Source organism: Gymnodraco acuticeps, unplaced genomic scaffold, assembly GCF_902827175.1.
Source record: "Gymnodraco acuticeps unplaced genomic scaffold, fGymAcu1.1, whole genome shotgun sequence".
In the NCBI taxonomy this organism is placed as follows: domain Eukaryota; kingdom Metazoa; phylum Chordata; class Actinopteri; order Perciformes; family Bathydraconidae; genus Gymnodraco; species Gymnodraco acuticeps.
In genome coordinates, this window is record NW_022990358.1 from 1,064,685 (window position 1) to 1,083,806 (window position 19,122).

General features: G+C 39.5%; 1 protein-coding gene across 1 annotated transcript in view; it reads right to left on the reverse strand.

Moving 5' to 3' along the window:
- The window catches only part of ccbe1 (collagen and calcium binding EGF domains 1), a 40,374-nt gene extending 21,618 nt beyond the window's left edge, over positions 1-18,756 (reverse strand). Inside the window, exons 1-2 of the mRNA XM_034224134.1 lie at positions 18,529-18,756; positions 18,374-18,454 (exon numbers count right to left, since the gene is read on the reverse strand). Coding sequence (XP_034080025.1) covers positions 18,374-18,454; positions 18,529-18,632 — 185 coding nt within the window. The 5' untranslated portion in view covers positions 18,633-18,756. The remainder of the gene's footprint in view (positions 1-18,373; positions 18,455-18,528) is intronic.
- Between the last annotated feature and the right edge of the window lie 366 nt (positions 18,757-19,122).

The following is a 19,122-nucleotide window of genomic DNA, read 5'->3' on the forward strand; positions in this document are numbered from 1 at the left end:
GAAGAGGGGAAGCATAACCTCCACAGCCTGTTCATGCTGAATGATGTAGATGAGGGGTGAAACACTAATCAACTATTTCAGGGTATATTGTCTCCACACTATTTGAATACTATTAACTCTTGATTCTGTCGTTGAGAGTCCTCTACAGCTCAGACGTTGCTCTTTCTTGTTCTGTGTCCCCTAACTATTTCATTTCACAACTTGTTTTCAGTGATACACCTTGCATTATTGTTCTCGCATTGTTTTGCATCAATGTGGGATATATTAGCCAGCAACATAGTCTTGGTCCTGGAATGAAGAAGATACACTTTCCTTCCAGGAAAATGTTTCCCTTAACAAGATGTCGTTTTTTGTTCAAGACCATGGTGGGTCCTGCCAGGCATTTGGTATTAGTCAACTGACTGTTTTGCAAAACCTGCAACAAAGCCATGAGCCATCTAGTATGTGTTCACGAAACCATCTGTTAAATCAGATGTTTCTTCATCAACAATACCTCAACTCAATCGTCAGTCTCTTGTCTGGATTGCAGCAGTTCCTTCAGATAAAATAAAGAACTACCATCATACGCCACATGATCATAACTCATTCTGCCTTCAAAACATATTACTTTCCAAATCTTGTTGTGTGCTATTGAAAGCCATATCTTAAAGGAAGTTTAAGTGCTGTCACTTTCATATAAACCCTCTCGGTCAAGCTTAGCCACACACATACAATACAGACACAAAAACACACAGTTTTAGGATCCCATAGTGTATTATAAACAAATTAACACATGTGCACTGCGGTCTGTAAGGCGTCCTGGTTTGGACGTTTATCCTGGAGATTCACATTATGTAATTTAGAAATAAAATTCCAGCCTGTCAAAATGTGTCCTATTTCTGTAAGCACACACTGGTCGTCATGACAATACAGTTAAGAAACGCATTAGCAATTCCAGAAGTAGACAAAATATAGTAAATCAAGAGGGACAGTCAGTGCTGTATCCAAAAACACAACTCTGAGGGGTTTATGGGAACACATTCAAACAAAACAAAAGGTACAGAGCGTACGTCTTCAGAATGCCTGGATACCTTTGTGTTTTCCAAATCTCCAAACTGAAAAATACTCCAGTCCTGGAAAGGTCATGAATGCTGCTAAAAATACCACTCTCATAAGAAATACAAAATGAGACATCAGTGATTGTTGCAGGCCATAGTTTTCTCTTTAGTGGAAGACTGTGATTCCTATGCACTAACATTCCTCAAAATGTGTTTCTGTTATTCAGCTATGCTGTATTATGTCCCGTTATTAAAAGTGATTATAATGTAATTACAGGAGATTGTTTTGAGATGCCATACAAGGTAAACGGTGTTGAAGAAATATCTTTTTCCACAAGCTGATAACTGTCTGTTGGAAGCGGGCCATTAAAGACAACAGTTGTATAATTATAACCCCTGAGCACTTATCAGTATAACTCAGCGTGAACACTAAAGGGACATTTCATAGACTGAGGAGTCCAACAACAACTAAGTTGTGCAAGAGCTTCATTCAAGCACGGAAATGAGTAAGCAGGAGGGCGTTACAGAGAAAGTTGTTACTGGCACACAATACTATGACGTCAAAAACAAATATCATGTGTTTCATATCAAAGGTGAGTTTTGCAGAGAAAAGTAGACCCATAACATAATTCACACGTACCTAGACTAGAGTTATTCCACCATTTGCTTTTTGAGGATTGACTTGAAAAAAAAGTTACTTATTTTCAAGCTGCATTTCTAGCTAATAAGGGACAGAAGAAAATCAGAGAAAGCTGCCAAACACACAGCCAGACACCTGATATTTTACTGTATCACGTTATACATCTGGCTAATGTTAGAAAACAACAGCCGACTTCCAGCAGGCACACAGCGACATCAACCCATTGGAATCCATAAAACTAAAACTGTGAGCTTAATGAAGCTAAAAGGCTCGATAGAGCCAAATGTCTCTGTGGGTTATTCACTAAAAAGCAAACCATTTTTACATTACATTTAGGGCCGGGACTCGATTAAAAAAATTAATCTAATTAATTAGAGGCTTTGTAATTAATTAATCGAAATTAATCGCATTTTTAATCACATATAAATATTTGACCTGAGAACAGTGAGAAGCCATTTTTTTCACATGGATTTTAGTATACCATTAGGCGCATTCACACCGCAGTACTTTTCCCACAAAGGTTCATGAGAACTTAGTTCATGAGAACTCTTTGAACCTGGGGGTGGATTAGGCAAATGAAGCCGCTGACGTCACTTCTTCTTCTTCTGCTCTGGGTTTACTGGCAGGCCGCAAACCACTTCACGGCGTATACTGCCGCCCAAAGTCCCCGGCCGGAAGTCCCCGGAGTTGGGGACTGGCTTCAGTAGAAGCTGCTGGGACTCCCAGCAGCTTCTACTGAAGCCTTCCGAGTAAATCGCCAGAACGCCGACACCTCCTCATCTCCACCGCTCCCATGTTTTATTTTGTGTTGCCATAAGTTAGTCCCTCTGCGTTTCTGCGCTGGGCTAATGCTATTAATGCTAATGCGAGGATATGGCGACAATGGCGGCTTCACAAAACTTTTTGGGAGTTTTACGGGGCGTGGTTTGCAATCCGCCCAGCCAATCAGAAATATAGCTCTCTTCTCACAAGAGAGCCGTACGAAAGTCCCTGCTAGAGAGCAGGGACTTTCGTGGGGTGAACTAATTTTAGTACCGGCTCTTTTTGGTGTGAACGCGATAAAAGAGGCTAGCTTCCACGCTAGCTGCTATATGTTTTGCATTGAGGTGATACTTGAGGCTTGATGTGCTGCGGTGATATGCGAATTCCTTTTTGCATAATTTGCACACAACCGTGCTCTTATCGACGCTTCCATCCGTCCGTTTTTTAAAACAACATTTCCCACTGTTGTTCACTGTGGTTTGTTGTTGTCTGAAGTCATGAACGTTAGTTGGTGCTCCAGTATAATCGGTACGCTTGAAACTCATCCAGTGAGAAACGTTCCGCGGTGCAAAAATAAGTGCGATTAAAATGCGTTAATTTTTTTAACGCATTAATTTTTGTGTAATTAATTAATCTTAATTAACGCGTTAAAGTCCCGGCCCTAATTACATTGTATTGTTATATGCAAAACACTAAAACGAAAAATCCTTTACTTACTGGATGACGCAATCCTGCTGAGGTCCCAATTATTCAAAGGGGCAGTTATATACTTATATTATATTACATACTTGACATAAATCCTCTTGGAAAATATCCTCTCTTGTTTAACAAATGCTTTGTGCTTTGCATCAGTATCATGGTGAGTGCATATACTGTACGTCTGCAAAGAGAAATGATGGCGCCCCATCACTAACATGGTACATTAACATAACCTATTGGTTAATGACTGTGAACTCAGTGTTCACGGCCCGTGACAGTCACATAGCTTTGGTACAATACCCCTTGGTTAGGCCCCTCATTTAAAATAAATAAGCAGTCTGGTTAGAAAATTGTGCAAACGCATCGCTCAATTTAATGTAACTAATTCAAAACTCTGCTTTTAATTCTTGCCCTTTTGTTTTCATATTCTCTCTTGTGACACAATGGTAACGGGAGGGCCTGGTCATTTAAAAAAAAAAAAAGTAGGAAAATATGCTGTTGAGCATGTAGCAACACAATTATGTCACAAGTTGAAAGCAACTGTTGCTGCTACAGCACTGCCATCGTGGGTATTGTAGTCTAAGTTCAACATTTTGAGAAGTACACTTATTTATTTTCTAGCAGTACGTTTAGTTGAAAGATTGATCCACTCTTGTATCTAAAGGTTGAATAGGAAGCCAGTCAGCAGCCAGTTAGCTTAGCTTTCCAGAAGACTGAAAAAGAGAGGAAACGACTTGTCTGGCTCTGGGCAAAGGTAACAAATCAGTCTACTGGCACCTCTAAAACCAATCTGTACAAACAAGACTTTCACAGTGAGCGCATAATACAGTGTGGCTGTGGTGGGAGGTTGGCCCTATGAAGAGCAAGCATCAGTCCTTAAAACCTGAAAAGAGTTTGCATTTCTACACTTCCAATGACCTCATCCCAAAGTCATTGGATCTTTGGAGTTATCGATAAATTGACTGAAATGGAGTCTATGGTAAACTCAAGCTTAAGAGATTGTAATGTTTTGACCTAAAATATAGAGTACACTACTCTGCAGTTGGCTTAGTGGGGATGTTAAGTTGGGGAACAGTGGTGTAGTTTAATATTGTAGTATCATAAACTTTTGCTTGCTAAAGAGCTTATTTTATGCCATTATCCAAAAATCCCATTGACTTTTTGACCGGAGAATCAGGGCGACACTAACTTCCAAGTATGTCTATTCAGCACATGGAAACTGAACAATGACCATGTTTTGTGTGGTAGAAAAGGGTCGCTTGAAATAAGGACCCCTCCACACTCTGCAATTCATCTGCTGTTAGCAGCTACTTTGGACGTGCACACCACTTCTGCTGTGCTGGCATCTGCAACATTATCCAACAAAACCAGCAGTTTTTAAGTGACTCACAGGCAGCGGCAAAGCACTCAGCTCCGCTCAGCTTTAGCGGACAGCTGGAACCAAAACACAACCAGTCAGCTTTAGCAGAGGCAGCCCTCGCTCTGTTGCCTTTCCTCAGTGGTGTTCCAGACTCAAACTAATCGGATTTGACTCTGGCCAGATTCTATAAAATGTGTAAAGTAATCCATTATGAAATCTATCTGCTTTAATGTCACATATTTACTTGAGATCTCACATTTTCATTTAACTAAAAGCACTGAGGACAAGTACAGAAGTGTGTGTGATGTCTCTGATACTGACACCTCAGGAAATGATACAGGGCACGGCTGTCTGTGGCCTGTTACTCTAAACCGTCATCAAACCTTCCATGTGTTTCTAACTCAAACAAAGGCCACATATACCAAACCCCCTGAAACACGGAGGTTACTGTGAAGGAGTGAATCCTCCACTTCAGGGAAATGTTTAAATAATCTATTAATTTGTTATTATTAACAGATTAAACAGTTCATTGTGGTAAAAGCTGCTGAAAAAGGCGCTGCAATATGAATAGTCATACTAATCAAATGGTGCCAAAGAGGTTTTAGGAAAACTGGTCCCTGAGGAGTTTGCTTCCTGAAAGGTAAAATACAAATAAAACAGTAGTTTCTGAGGGATTATTTGCCCTTAAAAATAAACATATTTCATCCCAATTAAGAAATTAAGAATCACTCCAACAATATTTATCAAAATGTTAAAAGCAGAATAGAAGTTAAAAAATATAAAAAGGTACGATTTTTTTGAAAAAGAGCTCGCAATCAATGAATTTATGATTCAATTTAGCGACATAATATTAGAACATGAGATAAATTAATACATTTTACGAGTTATTGTAATAAGTCTTTTCTTTCAGTGTAATTGTACATGTGGGGTAGTTACATATACATTTCTCCCTTCACCTGATTCATGTGTAAGTTAACTGTGCGGTAAATGTTGTACGCTAGCCCATTAAAGGCTCTGTGGTTTTCATGTTATTTTAAAACTTACATGTAATGAAATGTAATATTCTGTCAAGGGATTTCACATAGAATTTAACCCACATTAGTAACACAGATTATAATTGAAAATAACGCTTATTAATGTGCAAGTTTCCTTTAGAATTAAACATATCCGGCCTTCTTGGGTGTAGACTAGAGGGTATGGTATGTAGTGGGCATGAGGTGGGGGAGTTAAAGTCTGAGTTATTAAGGCAGCATGATGTAATTCACAGCTATTTAACATGGCATGACAGGTGGACAAACACACTGGTGGTGGTGGTAGGGATGAATATCATTACATTAAATTACAGCTGACTCACAAATATTGGATTTCAGCAGCATACAAGCAACATTTGCAGTCGAGGGGGAAACATGTGCACTGCAAAAAACAAAAACAAACATGAAGCCCCTTTTCCAAAAGCCCCTTTTTTTCTAGCTGCTGTTCTTCTTGACTGATGAATTAGCACCTTATTCTTTGCACGCATGGGAGCATAAATTAAGGCTTCAAACGGTCCGAAAAAAAAATGCATTTCAAGTTTTAACACAAGCCCATTTACCTGTCAATAACTTTGTGTGTTTCAAAGTGTGTTGGTACAATTACTGTTTTCCATTCAAAGTGCTGCTATATTATTATTTTATTGAATGTTCCTCTGTAGAATAGTAAAGCTTGCTCTTGGATATACAGAACAGAGGCATGGAGGCAGAAACACCACAGCCTGACCAAAGCGTGACCACACTACAGTTCTCCATGGAAAGAAACAGATGGGTAAAGGAGCAACAGCCAAAAGAAACAATAGAGGGATTACAAAAAAAATACTTAATACCAAAAGAAAAAGTAGCACTGTGGATTAAAGAAGTACAAAATATGTGTGATCCTAAAAGAATAAGGTGAATGTGACTTAGAAACACTCAAAGATCACAGAAACTAAATACATCTAGTAGGATCATTTATCTAATTTAGGATCTACTATTATTAAAATACCATTATTAACACAGGTGCCAATTTCTTATATCTGTGTGAGCACACATGTACACATATGACATTACTCTATTTCAAAGTGCATTATAGGTGAAAAGAGGCCATATGGATTCACTGTAGTTACACATTTGATGTATGGTCATTCCTTTTTCCATTTAGTCCTCATTTCCATTTACAGTAGATATCCAGCTACCCCACAGCCTGTACAAGCCTTTGAAGAGTTGAAGGCTTTGACAGATGTAGAATATCCATCTCCATTCACAGCCGTGCGGCAAATACAGAAAAACTACTGTAAGGTGTTGAATAATGTGTACTCTGGGCAGCAGGTATACATAATTTAAACAACAGTTGTCAAACTTTTCTGTTAACACGTTTTTTATAAAGTGAGAACACTCAAAGTCATGGTTCATATTACTGTCTTCTTTCCAAATGGAAACAGATGGCAAAATGCATTTGTAAGGAACCCAATTAAATGACTCTCTGTCAGCACTGCATTACTGACAATGTAAGCATTTTTTTTTTTAGAATCTGAAAGAAATAACAGAATACTAATCATTTTAAGAAAGAAAACTAACATTAAAACAGAAGTTGAAAAGATGTTAGAGCATATTTATTGTCCTGGTGTTAGTTTTGGTTAAATAAATATTAATTAATTATTCCAAAAGCCAAGTTACGGAAGTGTACTCTATGTATATTTCCAACACACCACATGAGTTCATGAAAACAAATAAACAAGAGGAGAGAGAGAGGATGTTTGCTGCTGCTTGTGCTCCACATCTGTCACTCAGGAATGCTCCTTTACACTAACATGTCCTCCCGTGCTCTCACGACCATCACTTACACTTCACTGCATCTTCCTCTAAAGAACAGGATGGGGTAACATCCTCTACCGAATAGGCCATGTCACCACTTCACTGAAGTTGTTGACAAGACTTTGGCTAAACACCTCTTTTACATCTCATTTAAAATCAAATATATTTTGTTAAAATGTTTTGTAACATATCACCCCCTATGGGAGCAAAGATGAAGGACGAATGTAAATCACTTTAAAAAACCTTCCTCCACCTCCCACTCACAACATAGTTCAGCAGTGACTGGGAGAACTTCCAGTAGCACACTCATGTATTAATGACCGGACCTGCAGAAATTACTCACCACCAATTGGCTCGACTTCTGTAACAATATTATTCACAACAATATCCTGCAAAGTGTGACACCATTAAAGTGACGCACAATAATAAGTGACTCTATTAGTGCATGTGCTTTGAATTATAACATGAATCATATTTTTATGGGACAGGAAGACAGAGCAATATTTGATGTATTCAAGCACAGGCATTTTCTGAAACAAGTGATAACCATAAATAAAGTTGATGAGTGACTGATATTGTGTATTTGTATCATCTCCACCAGGACTGAAAATGATCTGAGCTAAATTCATAGGCCACAGGATGATCCATCCACTTATACTGTTGTCTGAAATCAAGTAATACAAAAAAGGATACACTGGATAAATGACACTTTACTATAATTGACAGTATGAATTGACAGTATCAGTTGTTTGAAAAGGTGTCCCAGAACCAACATATGCTTTCTTTTAGGTGGAAAGTCCCTCCAGCAGCCTGAGAAGTAATAATGACTCTTGCCTGAGTGGATCAATCAAAACAACATTAACACTGCTTTTCTGATGAAGGTACTCTAACCTTAAACCCTTGCCAAACAAAGTTGTGTTCATACTTAAATGTAACCACATTTTTACCATAGCCTTATCAGATTGTAACACAGGTCTACTTTTCCAAACAGTCGTTTGTCATGTTTTTGTCTAATGCTGTTAAAGGCGCCAGATCAGAAATCTCTTATCTGTGTGGTCTGGATTGCAATTACAAACATAATGTGTTATTTTGGAAAGAGATGTGAGGAAAAACTGTTCAATCAACCACCCCTTTATCTTCAAGTGTATTTGTTCTGCTCATGATTCATCAAATTGACCTATCTTGGAGAATGAAAGGAAAGATTGTCAGAAGGACGATTCTGCACCTGGTCGGCACTAAGAGTAAAGTTGCTGACTCCTCTACGAGTCAACAAAAAGACAACGTTTTTCCTAGTATTTCATTACAGACGTTATAGTATTTTCAATCAGACAGACGGTGAACATAAGCTTAGTCCCACAGCTGACTTCGTCTGCCTGAGATACTTTCCACATTCAGCTGTGCGGGAGCTGTCATTGAAGAGTAACACCGAAGGTGCATATCAACTCTACAGTACAGCCTCTGTTAACAGGCTACATATCCTCCTTCTCAAAATTGATAGAAAGCAGATGTTGATGTATTTTACCAGACATTAGGTATCATTTCTGGGATATAGTTAATGATGAGTTTGGGATGAATCAAACCCCAGTCTTATGGTTGTGTTGGTTCTTTAGCACATGTGTTCCGCAGTTTGTAAAGACACACTTGTAATGCCTTTTAATAATAGAGTTTCTTATGTAATGTTTACCTTTAACCAGCACATTTACTTTTATTATTCAGTCAAAAGTAACACAATGCTGGGGATCAGTGCCAGGAACCGTAAATCATTTCAGGCATTTTGGATTGGCATGATTGTCAGCTGTTATCTCTTTCTGCATCTACTGAGGTTTATTCCGGCACACTCTGTTTCACTCACAAGAGGTGTTGAGAAACAGTTTGGACTTATTCCAGACTCCTTCCTCAGTTGACTTCTTTTGGTGCATTCTGTCTTCTCAAAATGCTTAACTGCACGTTGCTTACAATGTTTTCATTCCTAAAGGCAATTTGTGTTTTGAACTAAATCAGAAAACTCTGTTAGTAAATCCAGATGTGTCTTTAATAAATCTAAAATATTCTTGCTTTGCCACAAAGCACTTGTGTTTACAGTGGAAACCACAACAAAGGCGTTTTACAAGAGAACAGCTACAGCAAGTGTATTTTTGGTTTCTGTTTAGCTTTAGTGATATCTTTCAAAATCTTTTGACATGAATTATCCTATATTATTATAGGGAGGCTGTGGCGCAGTGGATTAGTGCGTTGGTGTTCGGATCAGGGGAGCACAGGTTCAAACCCCAATGCAGTCAGCATGTCGTTGTGTCCCAGAGACACTTCACCCCGAATTGCTCCTGTGGGGATTGCCCACAGTATTGAGTATGTAAGTCACTTTGGATAAAAGCGTCTAACAAGTAACATGTAATGTAATCCTGCTGATTTTTCTGTACAAACAAGATTTGACAAGCATATTTATCAAGAATGATCCTCTGACACATTTCCAGTAACACCGGAGGTGGTTGATAATTGGGCTTGTAACTAATGAAAAACACCTAAAGGCAATGTGTAAGACCAATAGTAATAATTTTGTATTGCCTAATATTTGCCATCTTGTTCAACTGCAATCATCCGTTTACCTGCAGAGGGTTTTTATTATTTTATCCTGGAATAACCCCTGTGTTTAATGACAAATTATAAATGCAAAACGGTTGTATAAGTTCAATGAGAACCTCAGAATGAGCATAATTTGGTATCTATTTGAAAAGTTCCCAAACTTATTAAATATCTACGGTACAATACTGGATGTGTGCCCATGGCTCAGTAGAAGTGCATTGAGTAACAATATAACATGGGGGCTTTTCTGAGTTACATGTTTCTCCACCAAGAAATTCCCCTGAAAGATGCCACTCGTATGCTGTCCATAAATCAGGGCTCATAGTAGCAGTATCAGCTGTAGTAGCCCAAAAGGACAAGGCATAACTAACCAGGGTCTGCTGAACTCCTTAAGCTGTGCCACAATATTTTAAATACAGTACAGCCACAATTCATGGAGCTACGTTCACTGGAGGGATGACAATATGGCAGCAGAGAACCCCAAGTGTATTTCTCGTGTTGAAAGCTATTTGAATTTGAGAGAAGGAACAGAAGTCCAGCTGAGAGGATTATTCCAAGGAGCAGAATACATTTAAATTTGATGTGAAAACCAGATTTGAAACTAAGGAGACAAGCTTTTTCGCCAAGTTGAATAATCAGACTTTAGCGATCATTTCTCTGATGAGTGTTTAAAATACTGCCTGCAGAATCACAATATAAATCCATTTCACATTTTGCAGTCAATGGAAAATCAAATACTGACAAACCCCCGGGCCACTTGATTCATCAGGATACAATGTGTAAAAAGAGGAGAAGAGATAGAAAGAAATACCTCTGAACAAATTCCACTGAACTTTATTGGAAGGAATTGATAGGGACATTTACGGGTCACAAACAATGCCGTTTGGATATGCCAAGTGCATGAGGAGTATCATGACTATCATGCCTCACAGGGGGGCCGGAGAAATGTTATCCTCAGTTTACTCACTGCGTAACCCAGAGTTTCCACTGAATTCCTTAGCTGGGGGGAGGAATGCTTAGTAAGACCAGAATTATTTGGAAAGATAACAAGACAACAATTACAAATGTCGCACACAAATTATATAAAACTGGTGCAGCTGTCGAGTGAAAGACTGCCCCTCACCGTGCTCTGCTTCTGTTCCTTTACAGGGAAGGTAAGGCAGACATCGTATACACAATAAATCAGGCCAATGTAATCACTGTTTCATGTACCCTCTTGTCACCAAGAGAAGTTATAAACAATGGTTATTAATGTGCCTCCATCCTATGATGGTTAACACATTGGATCTGGCTCTTATCTTGGATTTTCAGGGATGTCATATGATACTTTATCTCAGCCGCTAAAAAAACGTCTACATCTTGAGTAATCTGCTCTGAATTTACTGTGTTAACAGCACAAAAACAAAAACACAATCAATCTTTAGTATAACGATATCATAAATATATTTTCTGTCGCTTTGTACTGCCAACTGATGAATTGATTTAGTGTAAAGTAGTTTATGATGTGACAAATGTGCTGTTTGCTAACAGCCGCTGTCCGGTATGTTTTCCCCAGGGGGTCCGTCTCACAAAGCAGGATTATGAGGTTAGCTGATAACTGCTGAGTAAAACCTGGAAGCCTATCAACTCTGCAATATGGACTCAAATAAAAACGTTTTCTAGGTTATACTCAGCGTTCTAATGCAGCGAAGTCAGTAATGTGCTTTGTGACACAAGCCGCAACATTCTCTGGACACAGAAAGTAATGGGTTTATGTTTTAAACAGCAACTGTAGTTTGGATTAGAATGCACTGTGAGGTTCAAGAGAATGGTAAGCATTACCAGTCACCAGCCAAACTAATAACACAAAGTCACCAACAGAAAGACAATAGAGTTCATAATCCATGTTACTGTCAATTCTGATTCAAACTGATCTCTGGGAGCTACACTGGAAAACTCAACAGCAGTGACTGCTTAGCACTCAAGATGTTGCCAAACTGGAACAAACAGCACACACCTTATCATTTTAATCAGACCCTTTTTTGGCTTTTTGAAAAGTATTTGTGTTGCAATCTCAGGCATTCATGATTTACAGTAAGTGCAACTTCTGGAACAAACGACACAACCTCTCACATCTTATTGTAAGCCAAGCAAATAATTTGCATATATTGTGAAGCCTGAAAATGCTGAAACCTTATAAAGAAACCCACATGTGACAATCTCCACATAAAAAAGCCCAGAAAGACAGAGAGAAGAATGTGCCTGCACTGACTCGGACAGATATGGTCCGAGTCAGCTGAGGCCCTGCTACTTCTCTTGTGCTGTGATATATGCTCTCTGGGTCTCTGGTGTCTCCTCTGTTCCCTTTCACAATATGATAAATGCTGCAAAGATGAGCGTTAAACTGTGCACACAGAGGAATGCCATGGTCAAAGGGGGGCTGTTTCAACATGTCTTCAAGTGGTCCTCTCCTCTCCCGCTAGTCCTACCAAAGACTTACATTTCAAATAAGATTTGTTATCTTGCAAAGAGAAGGATCGATGCCACTCTGACATTTGCTGGGTACATTTGTAGTGCGAAACAGCAGCTGATAAGCTTTACTTAGCATAAAGACAAGAAACACGGGGAAATAGCTACCGTTCTCCAGTGGGACAAAAGTCTAGCTACCAGGACAGGTAAATAAACTAAATGTGCGGTGTTACGGGGATTGTGTAAAAAAAAGAAAAGGATGAGTACTGTGTGTAGGGAAGGCTGGATGTATATGTATACTAGAACATAAATATGTTAAGAAGAACAAGGATTCCTCTAAAGAAGCAAGACATACATAGTGTTCAGATTAACATATTTCTATTTCAATATCCAGGGTGGTGATCACAATAATAAAAACAAAGTAAGAAAAACCTGTGCACCATAGCTTTTAAGGGCCATTAATCTCCTAAAGCACAGCTACAACTTTGACATAAATATAACACATTCAAATAAAACAACTAAATAGAATAGAATAAAAGTAAATGTTCTAAAATGGGCAGACACACTGTTACTCTACAAAGTGCCTAATAAATGCCATAAGGATGATATTTTCCTTTGGCAACTCAATCTTTCCAACTCAAATTAAGTTTGGTTCCCTTTGAACTACATGACTGCAATTTGAAGAAAAAAACATGCAGTACGCAAAGAAAACATTCACCAAGTTAAATGCAGATTATTAATTGGAATATTTGACAATACAATAACACTTTTTAACCAACAATTACAGAGCTCATGCAGTCATCAGCTCATGGCGTGCAGGTGAACCGAAATGCACCTATTGCCTTGGCTCTTTTAAATAAACATTGTGGGAAACAACTGTGGCTGCAGCCAACAACCATAAACCAACATGATTATGTTAAGAATGTGTTTGAGATTTATAGATCCAACAGGATGTCACTGTGTGCTTGCACCACAGCCAGCAGTTTGTCAAGCAAAACCGACTGTTCTCACTTGGAAAATTTATCAGAAGAGATTTTTTTACAATCTGGCATTTCTCCAATTGGCTTTCCAGGAAAGGAAGAACAGAAATAGATTTAAAGCAAGATGATTGACAACACTCGTTAGAAATGAGTTCCCCGAATAAAAAGCACTGCATTCCCGCAAAGTTGTGTTTCAGCATTTACTAGGTGTCCATCATGTGTGGGGGAGTTGGGTGATTGACAATTGTCAAGTACAATTTCTTGATAAAAGGATTCAACTTTCAGCTTGTATCCATCAAAAAGGCAACAGGCATTTGTCAAACGTTGTTGCTGTACATTTTTCCTGCACCAAAATCAATACAAATACCTTAAAGTGTGACGATAATAACTAGAATTTCAGCTAGTTAACTTCAGCTAACTTTATGCAAGCGGCAACATGGATCGATTTTTAGTGAAGTTACCTAAAGTGAGAGAGGAGACAGCGTCTGGCAGAAAACGTCACTTGCACACTTTTGGCTGTCTGTGGAGACCGAGTTCCCCACCTCGCCAAAAAGGCTGTAAAAGTGCTCATTCCCTTCACCTCCGCCTACCTGTGTGAGTGCGGGTTTTCCGCATTGACTTTGATCAAAAGCAAGTATACCGGTCAAGCAGGGGCGGATCTACCGGGGTGGCATGGGGTGGCAACTGCCACCCTAAAAATAGCCTTGCCACCCCAGCTGCCACTCCGGTTGGAAAGAAAAGTTGTGGCTCATCGGACATTTATGAGAGAAAATCTCTAATGTCCGAGTGCAAGTGAATGCAGCACAAGACGCGAGTCTTGTAACCCCTCCCCCAGCCCTGGCGCGAGAGTGGAAATGTGATTGGCGGCGATTTCATTTGAACGGGACAGCGCAAAACGAGAAGCATTCGGACCCAAGTAGACGGAAGGAATGAGGTATTTGCGGTCTACAATGACAGAGAAGAGACTGTGAAGTTTGGCTGTACTCAGCATTGAATCAAAACGCACTAAAGCTTTAGATCTTAATACGTTTGTGAGGCGTTTTGCTGAACAAATGGTAATCGGCGCATTCAGCTGTTATAGGCATGCCAACCAGCGGCGTAGCTGTGGGTGGGCCCGGGCCCACCCACATGCACGTCTGGCCCACCCACAGCCAATCAGCGCTTCATAGCGCAGAGCCGGGAAGCTCAGAAGGAAGTGCCACAAACTACAGTTCATCTAGTGGCCGACAGGGGATGGATGCAAAAAGGAGCAATTCCCATAGACCCCCATGTTAAAATGCCCAACTTTACAGCAGAAATAAACATGTTTCTAGCCTGGATCCAATAAAACTTATTCTGGATATAGTTAGATTCCACCTTCATGACAATGGAATAGGGAGTGCATTTTTTTACCGTGAGTTTTTATAGTAAGTAAAGTAACTTTTGCCGTGAGTGAATGAAAGTATTATTTCTTCTTGAGGTCTGCAGTTTAGCGTGTACACATTTGCTGAATATGAAAACACTCAGTGTGTGCCCACTGTGCGACTGTCAAGGATATGTTGTATGTATTATTGCTACACAAACATTACATTGCAGTTTAAGTGTCGCCAACTCCGTTTAAGATCTCTCTCCCCCGTCTGTGTGCGAGGGGGCGGGGCAGTTTACACACACCCAGCTGCTACATGCAGCAACACACACACACACACACACACACACACACACACACACACACACACACACACACACACACACACACACACACACACACACACACACACACACACGGAGGAGATGGCGGAGAGAACGCGCTCCGAGGTGTGGTTAAACTATAGCCGTGTCGATGTGGACAATACTTGTTGCCAAAAGTGCAATAAGAGTTTAGCATGTAAGGGCGGTAACACGAGCAATTTGTCCAAACATTTAGCAAAAGTGCTCCACATTCAGACGGAGAAATGCACCGGGTTCGACTGTCTTTCTAGCAGCTCTGTAGCCCCATCCACGAGTAACGTTTCCACGTCAGGTGTTATGTATGCTAGCAGCAACACACCGAGTTAACCACATTATACAAACATGGGTTAATGATTAGAGGAAACAGAGTTATTTATTTAGTTAAAGTTTCAGCTATTCTGTTTACAGTTCTGTCATCAGATTATTTAATACGATTTGTTAAAACATTGTTGTTTCTTTTGATGTGAAATATTATGTATTTAATTTAAATAAAAAGCAATGTTAGTTTTGTTCACAAATTGTTTAGTTAGTTTACCTTATTTTTTTCTCCAAAAGAACCGATAAAAGTAATGTTAAAGGACCGGATCGATAAGACATAGACATAGACATACTTTATTGTCATTTCAACAAGACACAGAGTGTAGGCCTACTATTAAAACGAAATGTCGTTGTACTGGCTTACAGGAACAGGACAATATAAAAACTTGCTAAAATTGTACATATACATAAATAATAGTGACGTGGTGCTGATAAAATTAAAGATAAAGTGTGCGTTTAAAATATAAAGACTTACTATACATATAAATAAAATAGACCTACTATATAACAAATATGTGCTCTTTACACAGCGTAATGTAATCTCTGTGTCACTGGTCTACTTGCTGTTCAGCAGTCTGATGGCATGGGGGAAAAAGCTATTGCAGAATCTGGCTGTTCTGCTCTTAATGCTGCGGAACCTCTTGCCGGAGGGCAGCAGGGAGAACAGAGCATGGTGAGGATGAGGGGGGTCTTTCAAAATGTTCTGGGCTTTTGTCAGGCAGCGTTTCTGAGCGGTGTCTCTGATGGGAGGGAGAGAAACTCAGATGATCTTCTCTGCTGTCCTGACCACTCTCTGCAGAGACTTCCAGTCTTTGGCGTTGCAGTCTCTCGACCGGATGGAGATGCCGCTGGTCAGCACGCTCTCTATGGTTCCTCTGTAGAATGTGGTGAGGATGGGAGGGGGGAGCTGTGCAGGAAGTGTAGGCGCTGCTGTGCCTTCTTAAATAGTGATGTTGTGTGAGTGGACCAGGTCAGACTGCTTGTGATATGCACCCCCAGGAACTTGGTGCTGTCTGTAGTCTTCACTGCTGTGCCGTTGATGTGGAGAGGTGGGTGACAGTGGCTTTTGTTCCTGAAGTCGACAATGATCTCTTTTGTTTTATCGACATTCAGGATCAGGTTGTTGGTGTTACACCAGTCTGTCAGATGTTTCACCTCCTCCCTGTAGGCCTGTTCGTTGTTGTCCCTGATGAGTCCCACCACTGTTGTATCGTCCGCGTACTTTATGATGTGGTTGGTACTGAATCTGGAGCATAAGCGCTATCGATAAAAGTAGTAGTACCGTTAAAGCCTTAACGATACCTATCCATATGTGGATGTCAGTTTTACACACATTCTGAGGCCGCCGTGCCTATGTTTTTTGTTTTCACTGCTAATTTATGCTTATGTTCTATTAGTGCATTAAAAAATCATTAATGAAGTTTCAGCTCAGACCCCACGCTTAATATGTCTCCCCCTGGCCCACCTACATTTCTCCAGGCCCACCCACACAATAATTCCTGGCTACGCCACTGATGCCAACATGATGCTCTGCTCACGGATGACTCGATGAGCATAAAAAACTGTTAAGATGATGACCTTACGTGGGTAAACACATTTTTTTCTTTGTGGGGGTCTGCCCCAAAAAAACAATTTTAAGTCCTGAGAAAGTCAAATAAGACGTGAGTAAAACTTCACTGCCCAGCCAAAAAAAAGTAACCACTTTGATTTAACTAGGCCAGTAGGTAAGGGCGTTCCACTGGATAATAATACCCCTGCATTATAGCAACAACAACAATAATAATAATAATAATAATAATAATAATAGCAATAATAATTGGGAGGGGGGGGGGACGGCTGTTCTTATGTTCTCTGAGGGGAGGCTCACCTTCCCACACTTTGAAAACCCCTGCCTTAAAGGAAACAAACAGTGGATATCTGAATTAATTAGCCCTTTAAAGTCAGTTACAAGTTGTTTTCAATATAGCTCTGAGGTGGCCCCTTGAAATGAAGACAGATTAGGTTCTAACAACTTAATCCGTGTCCTCTGACAGGAGTGTTGCTGCACGGAGACGCTGTGTCCATGCCACGGTGTCTCTGAACTCTGATCATTAAAGCCAGTGTCAAAGCATAATAGTCCAATCTGAAGGCTTCTGGATATTTAGATTGCTATGAACTCTGATGTTCACAAAGGATGATTAAGAGGGAAATCCACCCGGGTGTCCCATAAAATCCCTGAAATCCATTAGATACCTTATTATTTAATAACTCTAAAGTCTTCATGGAGTTATTTTTATATCTGCAAAAGCCTTTTTAGGAAGCAGACATTTTATAACTCATTTAAACATCCGACAGAAAGTAAATTCATTGAAAATAATCACAAGTAACCCACGTCAACTGTAAAAATAAACATTGGAGTATGTTTGCTTATTTAGTTTTAAAGTTATAAGCAGTCTCTCAAGCAATACACTTTTGTGAACACAGCAACCAAGCACCATCTAATCAACATTCATGCTCTGAATATTTAAATAACTATTAAAAAGTTATAATTAACATCACGTAGAGTAATATTTTTGAAATAATTTTTGTGAACATAAATATCAGTGGTAAAAGGTAACTAATTACATGTATTAAATTATTGTATTTAAGTATAATTCTGAGGTAACTTAACTTAAGTACTTCCATTTACTGCTAATTGAGCCCCAAGTATAAATTCACAAGCATCCTGACAGTATAGAGTAATTAAAATAGGCTGCACTTTTACCATCTGCAACATTAAAGTGATGAACACATTAATCATGCAACAACAATTATATTGCAATCACATAATCATTTGAAATGGGACATTCTGCATAATGAGTACTTCTATTCTATATTTTGATGCTTATAATTATGGATTTCAGTGAAATTAAGTTGTAGTAAGCTATACTTAAGTGTAATATCCAATGCTTTCTCCTCTGCACAAAAAGTCTGCAGCTTGATCATTTCACAGCATTATAACTCTATTAAGTTGAACAATAACTACATTCCTCCCTTACCTGTAACATGTTGTAACTTCTCCACTCGGCTTCAGGCAGGGGTACGTTGTCGTGGAAATCTTATTCTCTGAGCACTCTTCACTGTGAAAGAAAACATTTTAAAGTGAGACATTTTTCTCTAACCTTATGGAAGTTTGTGTGCTGCAAATAATTACCCGTCACTGGCATCCTCCTCTTGGTAGGACCAGAGCAGACCTCCTGAGATGTACATGCAGGTGACGGCGAGCAGAAGAGGACTCCTGTTGCGGTTTAGTATCATCTCATCGGTCCAGACACCTGGGTGCTGCTGACAGTAATCCACACTTGCACTGATTACTCCTCACTGCTACAGCTTCAGGGAGTAGTAGTGGTCAGCAGCGCGCGCGAGACCCTCCCTCTCCTCGTGCTGCTGACTGAATTAACTGTCACTACAGCGGCTAGCTTAACTTCCCCAACTCCGTAGCCTACTTTTGACAGGTCATGCCAAGATTCAATACGAGTCAATATGTTCACTACATAGTAAAGGTTGGGAGAAAATAAAGACTTGTGACTTTTATCTTCGACTACATAACGTGTTTGTCGACAATTTGCAAGTAACATATTGAGACTGCGACTGTTGTTACAGTGTTAAGGTAAAACTTGACAGAAAACTGGCTCATAAGTTGTCTGCCTGTGTATAACCCTATGGTTTAACCGCTGAAATACAAATACATCTTTTTTTGTAATGCTCCCTTAAACATATTTTAGCAAAGAAGTTTTCTGAAAAATAA